Below are 8,357 nucleotides of genomic sequence, written 5' to 3'. Positions count from 1 at the left end.
TTGAACCTTCTGTTCTTTGGGCTTGACACTGACTGGTTTCTTTGCCATATTCTGAGATTCTGCCCTCGATCTTCCCATCGATCTCATTGGGCAATCTCTGGCAATGTGGCCTAAGATATTGTAGTTAAAGCAACTTCTTGACTCAACACTCCAACTTTGGCAGTTAAGAACAATGTGACCTTGATAACCACATCGGTAGCACACTCTGTTATCGTACCAATCACCATTTTTAGTCCAAACACTCAGATCATAACACTGTTTGGCTTGGTGATAGTCATTTCTCCTCCTGAAAACTGAATTTGGCTTTGAAGTACTGTGGTCAAACCTGCACCACTCATCACCAACTATTTTTGAGTTTTCATTTTTCAATTTTTTTTATTTTTGATTGCGATTGGATGATTGATCTGATGAACTTTTATTTTCCTTTTGAACAATTTTCTTGTTTTTCATTTTTTGTTTTTGAAGGGGTAAGGTCCCAAAAACCTCATAAAAAGGATTTGAGACCAAACCACCAACTAGCCTTTCAACCTTTTGACCTTGCGCGACCGCGCATTGGTCTTACAGAAGGGAGGAAGAAATCAACAAGCGATAGTCGCGCGCCCAAAGGAAAGCATAAAATCCTTGCGCCGCCTTCCATTTAGCAAAAGGTTGAAACCCTTTGCTAATTATTCCTTCCAAATGTCCGAACTTGGATAGCATTTTACCCAGACTTGGGATTTATTCAGCTGAGTACACACAGTAAGGTGTCACACTAGATTACAGCAGTAATCTTCTAGAAGAATATGATCGTGCACCACTCAGACGGTTATAACCGTCTGGACACGTGTCATTACCACAAACATTCCTGAAATCACCACGATAGCATGTAATTGGGGAATGATCTCCACTTGATCACTTTCCACGTGGCAATTCCCCAGCCATAGATCAAGTCACGATCCGTGTGCATTCACATCGGATCAAGGCAGCTTAACGTGGATTTAGAAGAACTTGACGGAAGGAAACGTAACCGCTACGACGTTAGCATCTTCCGTTATCTTTTTAATAACAGGTTTTCCCTCCCAAACTCCTGGTTATAAATACGAGAACTATTCAGGTATAAACCCAGATCACATTCACTTCTCAAATACTTTATCTTCTCCATTACCATTACTTATTCTCACACCAGAGTCATGTCAAGGAGAGAACCCTCTTCTCCCCTTGACGAGGCTAACGGTGCTCTGTTTTACAGAATCACTGGAGAAGAAGCTCGGTAACAACTGAATCAATCGAGAGAGAACTAACCCTTTTATGCGGATTCAAACCCCCTAGATACTTCGATTCCGACCATTTATCTAGTGTTTCTTCAGTTTTGAATCTACATTCTTTTCCAAAGGTTTCTGCTTTGAACATTCACCTTTTTCTGTAGAATACAAATTCGTTTTTTGAAACTTTTCTTCTAATTTCAAAAACAATTTCTTTTTCTCAATTTTTTCATTTTCATCATCAGATTTCTCATCGCAATCTTCAATTTTGACTTTGTCAAAATTTGTGACATTGTCACTTATTGGAACAGAATTGATCGGTTTTGGACAAGGATGCTTCAAAAATTCTGACGAAGTCACAAAACCTTTCAATTTCTTTTCAAGTTCATCAATTTTGTTCCTTGAATTCTCAGCTTCATTTTCAAGCTGAGATATTCTCTCAAAATGAGACTTGATTGTTTTTTCATTTTCAATCTTGATGTTTTCAAGAACAGACTTTTCATTTTTCAAACCTTCTATCTGTTCTTGAAATTTTGTTTCATTTGCCTTCAAGTTTTTGTTTTCAAGTTTTACCCAGAAATCTTCATTTTCTAAAGATTTCTTTTTTTCTTTCAAACTCTTTTTCCTTCTCTTTCAAAACCTTGTTTTCTATTGTCAAACTGTTCAAACTACTTAACAGTTTAACATTTTCAGACTTCAGCTTTTCATAATTTTCTTGAATTTCAAGAATCTGTTTATCATCAGTTTGCTTCTCATTTTTCAAACTTTTGATTTCCAATGCCAAACTTTCCGCATCCTTCAATAGTTTGCCATTTTCAGTCTCAAGTTTATCACATTTAGAGCACACCAATTCAGAATTTGAAGATTCAATCTTCACAGATTCTTCATTCTTTGGAACATTCTCTGTCTCTGTCTTGTATGTTCCTGCAAAATTTTTTTAACGAAATCAAGAGGATTTTCATTCTCATCAATATAACAACCCCTCTTGTTATCGTATTTCAAATTTCTTTTTGCTGCCCAACATACATTGATTCTTTTGTTAATTTCATCCATCACATCTAAATTCAATTCATCTAGATTCATTTTTACTTTATCCATCATTTCTTTCTTCTTCCTTTCATTTTCATACTTATGTGTTTTAAGTTTGCTAATAAAACTATATAGATGTAATTTTGAAAAATTTGTATTTCTTTTCAGATTTTCCAAAAAATCATCCCATTCAGCTGGTAGTGCATTAGCAAACTTTGATACCATTTCGGTTTCTGGTATTATTATTTTATTCTCTTTCAAATGATCAATCAAACGATTAAATCTTTTCTCCAAGTCATCTAACTGTTCATCCTTTTTACACATAAAACATTCGAACCGGTTAACCCAAACATTCTTAGGCAAATTTTGATAGTGACTACTAAAATATCCTCGATACCAATCATTTATCTTTTCAAGATCATGATTTTCTTTTTCATCAAAGACCATTGCCATATTTCACACTAATATCAACTTAAGTGAAATAAGAATTTTCAACCTTTGAAGCGGAATCACGCCTATGAACAGAATGACTGATTTCGCTCGAAAGTGTTTCGAGCGGAATCAACACGGTTGTTTCAAGCGGAATGACAAATCTCGAGCAGAATCAAGATGATTCACTCGAGCGGAATCACAGTCCAAACTGATTCAAGCGGAATCAATTAACTTCCTCAAGCGGAATCAACAAATCCAGCTAAAACTCTGATTTCGCTCCAAATGCTCGAGCAAAATAAGAACTTTTCAAGTGATATACCTGATTTCGCTCGAAATGTCAAGCGGAATCACAACTTCCTCGTTCAAGCGGAATCAGGTTTTAGGCAATTTTTTACCAGTTTTAAGCCGAATTTTAAGCTGATTCTTCTAAGGATTTGTTAAAATACAATTTTACACAATCTGTGAAAAATTTGACCGATTTTATCCGTGAAAACTTGAAAAATTTTGAAAAGAAGGTGTAGAAATCAGAATTTTTCAGCGAAAACGAGCTAAACGGTAAGAACTCTTCCTCCTAAGCTCTGATACCACATGTAGGATCGTGAGACAACCTAACGAGTCGATCAGAAGAGTGCTCAGACTGAATCAGAGGCGGAATTCATTGATTCGGTCTTTGTTTAGCTTGTAAAACACCGGAATATCAATTAACTGTCTCTTGTATATATCAGATCGTGTTACAGACTTGGAGACACCTCGACAGCACCTAGGCATCGGAAACATGAACTGAACAACTGCTTCTGATTCCGCTCGAACTGACCATATATATAGTCTTTCTGATTCCGCTTGAACATGTTTCAAGCGGAATCTCCACATTCATTTGGAGCGGAATCAGACTTATACATTTGGAGCGGAATCAGGATAATATGTGATTTCGCTTGAAAATGACTAGATGTCATTTCAAGCGGAATCAGCCCTAATTCACACTTTTTCGATTTCTGTGCACTAAACAATCAGTTCTACACTAAGATTCGAACTAAGATGAAGTCGATAGACAACTGCACCAACAGTGGTAGATCATTGGTGAAGTTAATAAAAGGACCCAAGTGTTTACTCTCCATGATAATTGATATCCACACCAAACATTTGTAGTTGACCTTGGATATGTCAAGATGAAGTAAATAAAAGGACCCAAGTCTTTAACCATTTATCAAGATGAACCAATTAAAAGCCAAAATAATCTTCTTGAATCCTATGGCATGTTGATTAGGAAAGCCGTCGAAAGAAATGCTTTGGTGGGGATCAAGCTTCCTAACTCTGGTCCAATTCTCTCCCATCTGTTATATGCCGACGATTGTGTTTTTCTAGGGGACTGGTCTGAGAATAATTTGAAGTCGATATTGAAACTCCTTAGATGTTTTTATTCAAGTGCGGGCCTCAAGATTAATTTTAATAAGTCGATTCTGTTCGGTGTGGGTGTTGAGGCTGCCGAAGTTAAGAGGATGGCGGGCTCTTTTAATTGTAAAAATGGGGAGCTCCCGTTCATCCATCTCGGAGTCCCGGTTGGGGCTAAAATGCATAGTGACCACAGCTGGAAACCAGTCTTCGATATTCTTCAGTCCAGGTTGGCGAAGTGGAAGGTGTCGTTGTTATCTATCGGTGGTAGGTTGACCCTCATTAATTTGGTTCTCGAAAGCATCCCGAACTACTATCTGTCTCTTTTCAAAGCACCTGTGGGTGTGGTTAAAGAATTAGAGAAGATTATCAGGAAGTTCTTGTGGGGAGGTAATAGCGAATCGTTTAAAATTCCGTGGGTGGCATGGGATCGTCTTTCGATTCCGATTGATAAAGGTGGTATAGGGATCTCAAAATTGGCTGAAGTGAACATCACTTTGATTTCAAAATGGTACTGGCGTTACAAAACCGAGGAAAATGGGCTATGGAGGAGAGTAATTGACGCTATCCATTCTGGCAGGAATAGATGGAATCCGGTTCCGTTTAATAGCAGCATCAGAGGGGTTTGGAAGAGCATTGTTTCAGAAGTGGAAAAAACTAACGTGGGTTCGACAAAATTATCGCTGAAGATCTCGGGTATAGTTGGGAATGGCTTGTCTTTAAAGTTCTAGCTGGACACGTGGGCCGGCAACAGGTCCCTCAAGGATTGCTTCCCAGCTCTCTTTCATCTTGAAGTCAATATGAGTTGTCGGGTCTGTGAGAGATTCAATCCCGAAATCAATTTGTTCGCCGAAAAGTGGCAGTGGTCCGGTCTGCTGGGGAATGGCGCTGAAGAGGATGAGTTGCAGTCGATGGAGGAATTGCTGAGTGGGCTGTCCCTGTCAAACTCCCGGGATAGATGGGTTTGGAACAGAGGCGACCGAAGGGACTTCTCGGTTAAAGAGGTTAAAAGTTTTCTGAGAAGCGGGTCTGATACTAGTAGCTTTTTTGTTTTCAAGTGCTTGAAATGGGTTCCAAAAAAATGTAATATCCTTTTGTGGAGAGCGGAGATGGGGAGGATCGCTACTACCGAAGCTCTCATGAAACGTAACTGCTTTAGTGGAGATCCATCCTGTCAACTGTGCGAGGAAGATGTCGAGTCGGCTGTCCATCTCTTCTGTTCTTGTTCAGTGGCCTCTTCCATTTGGTTATTGATTAGTCAATGGTGCAAGATTAGCCCGATTTTTGCTTTCTCTGTCAAAGACCTGACCTCGATCCATGAACACGCCAGGCTAGAGAAGAAGGCAAGTGAGGCCCTTCAAGGTATCATTTCAGTTGGTTGTTGGTGCTTATGGTCGGCTAGGAACGAAAGGAGATTCAATAATATTAGAAAAGAGATTGTCGATATTTTTCAGGATATAAAAGTGCTAGGTTTTCATTGGTATCGCAATAGAGCTAGAAACAGAAGTATTAGTTGGAACGACTGGTGCTCGTTCAACATAATGTAATCTCTGTTTGCGGTTTTGTTCGCTGTTTGGCTGCCCTCGTTTTGTGGGTAGTTGGTGAATAATAGTTAAATTTCAAAAAAAAAAAAAAAAAAGAATCCTATGGCATGTTTATATAACTCAAGGAAAACGCACCAAAAATTCCTCGATGAACAACCAAAACAACTCATCAAAAACCTTGAAAATTGTGTTGTTTTAACCTTATGTGAGATTTTAGAGTGTTTTTGGCATCAAACTTAATGCCCGACTTGAACATGTTTAATCGGTGTTACGCCATGGTTTTTAGTTATTCTCACCATGTCTGAATGTTGTCACATAACACATCTATGTTCAAACAGAGCAACTGTTTTAAACGGTCAATTGCATTCTCGGAAAGAATGAAACCTAATGTTACTGTCTGTCTGAAAACTCATTGCTTCAGATCACTTGCATAGATTCTACTTTCTATTTTGAGGCAAGGAGTTCATCATCATAGATCACCACAACTTAAACTTTTAAGCAACATTTTGCAAGGAGAAAAATGCCCGAATAGTCTCTGTGGTTTGCCCATTTTTCATCTTTAGTTCTTAACTTTCTAAAATTACAGCTATAGTCCCCAACTTTTGCAATTTCGTTCCCGGATAGTCCTTGGCGCGGATGAGGGTTAATTTTTGGTGTTAAATCGATGTTTTTTTTTTACTTGATATTAATAGTTATTTTTTTTTTTGATATAACCAGAAAAACTTGTTAAGTTACATCAAAACAGAAGGTAGACGGGCAACAAGCTGCGCCGCCAACCTTTTTTGAATTGCAAACCCCAACCTCCCGAACACAAACCCCTGCCCCCTTGGGGTCGAACCTTCTGTTTTGATGTAACTTACAAAATTACTAAAAAGTTAATACCCCTGCCCCCTTGGGGTCGAACCTTCTGTTTTGATGTGAAATTACAAAATTACACCTATACTGTTAAATTAATACCTAAAAAGTTAAAAAGAAATATAATTAATATTATATAATTTATGTGGGACTAACCACCAACCGCACCCACCTCACCACCACCACCACCACCACCACCACCACCACCACCACCACCACCACCACCACCACCACCACCACCACCACCACCACCACCACCACCACCACCATTCTTCACCTACAGAAACGAATAAAATTGTCATATTTGTATGTACATTACCGATGAAATGCGGTATCGCATAATCTTAGGGTCAGATGCCCCAAAGCTAGGAGGTGTCTGCATATATATTTTCAGTATATTTATGGTGAACTTAAAATTTAGTTCCAGAATCAAAGAATTACCCTTAATGTTCGGTTTTCTTACAGCAGATTCTTGTGTGCTTCACCAAATTTGTTTAGATTGGGATTTAAAATCAAGAAATCTTAATTATAATCAATCTTGCTAAACAATGTAAATCTGATTATTACAGCTTAAAATTGCCATAATCGCTTTTACTCGGCATATCCAAAAACACTTCAAAATGTTCTGCTAGGGAAAAGGATGATTATGGGTAAGATCAAATACGAATTTTGTTAATGGTAATAAAGTTAAACTCATGTTTTATTTAATATAAAGGTGGTGGTGGTGGTGGTGGTGGTGGTGGTGGTGGTGGTGGTGGTGGTGGTGGTGGTGGTGGTGGTGGTGGTGGTGGTGGTGGTGGTGGTGGTGGTGGTGGTGGTGGTGGTGGTGGTGGTGGTGGTGGTGGTGGTGGTGGTGGTGGTGGTGGTGGTGGTGGTGGTGGTGAAGATGAGGTGGGTGAGGTTGGTGGTTGGTCCCACATAAATTATTTAATATTAATTATATTTCTTTTTAACTTTTTAGGTATTAATTTAAGGAGAAAAATGCCCGGATAGTCCCTGTGGTTTTGCCTTTTTTCACCTATAGTCCTCAACTTTCTAAAATTACCTGAATAGTCCCCAACTTTTCATTTTTTGTTCCCGGATAGTCCCTGGGTCTAATTTCAGTTTGTTTTCTCTGTTAAGTGGGTGTGAAATGACCAATTTACCCTTTTCCTTTAAAAGGCCAAACCACAGGGACTATCCGGGCATCTTCTTCATTTTGAGAGAAAAACTCCACCACCACACTTCACCTTCAACCTCCACCCACCATCACCCTCCTCCACCCTCCACCATCACCTTCTTCTCTGCAACTGAGCAAAACTCAATAAATACAACTTTACCAAAAAAAAGTCATAAAAGAGTTGACCAAATCAAGATGAGATCACATCTTTTCCGGCGAACCACCGGTTCACCATCTCCGCCGACTCCCTTAATCCTTTTTCCACCACTCCTCCTCCTAATCTCCACCACCACCACCACCGCCGCCGCCACCTCCGACACACCAACGGCGTACGACGAGCTATTGGCCTACGATTTCCTCGTAGGTCTTCTCCCAATAGGCGTCACCGGCTACGAGCTCAATAAAAACACCGGCGAATTCAAAGCCTATTTACCGGAAACCTGCTCGTTTATAATTCAAGGCTATAATCTAAAATACAAATCAATGATTATTGGGGTTATTGAGAAAGGTAGGTTGAAGAATCTGAAGGGCATAAATGTGAAAATACTGGTGGTGTGGTTGAACATCTTGGAGGTCAGCCGTCATGGTGATGAGCTTGATTTCTCTGTTGGAATTATGTCGGCTGGATTTGGGGTAGATAATTTGATTTGGTCATTGGTTAGGACGGGAAATGCACGAAGAAGAAGAATAATGATTCTATCGAGGTGA

General features: G+C 39.3%; 1 protein-coding gene across 1 annotated transcript; it reads left to right on the top strand.

Annotated features, from left to right (window-relative positions):
* The first annotated feature begins 7,844 nt into the window (after positions 1–7,844).
* LOC110881798 lies at positions 7,845–8,357 on the top strand. The gene has a single exon (XM_022129950.1). The coding sequence runs from the start codon at positions 7,845–7,847 to the stop codon at positions 8,355–8,357; it is 513 nt and encodes a 170-aa protein (XP_021985642.1).

Source organism: Helianthus annuus, chromosome 10, assembly GCF_002127325.2.
Source record: "Helianthus annuus cultivar XRQ/B chromosome 10, HanXRQr2.0-SUNRISE, whole genome shotgun sequence".
Taxonomy (NCBI): domain Eukaryota; kingdom Viridiplantae; phylum Streptophyta; class Magnoliopsida; order Asterales; family Asteraceae; genus Helianthus; species Helianthus annuus.
Note: the sequence above shows the minus strand (reverse complement) of the source record. Positions and strands in the feature narration are given on the sequence as shown.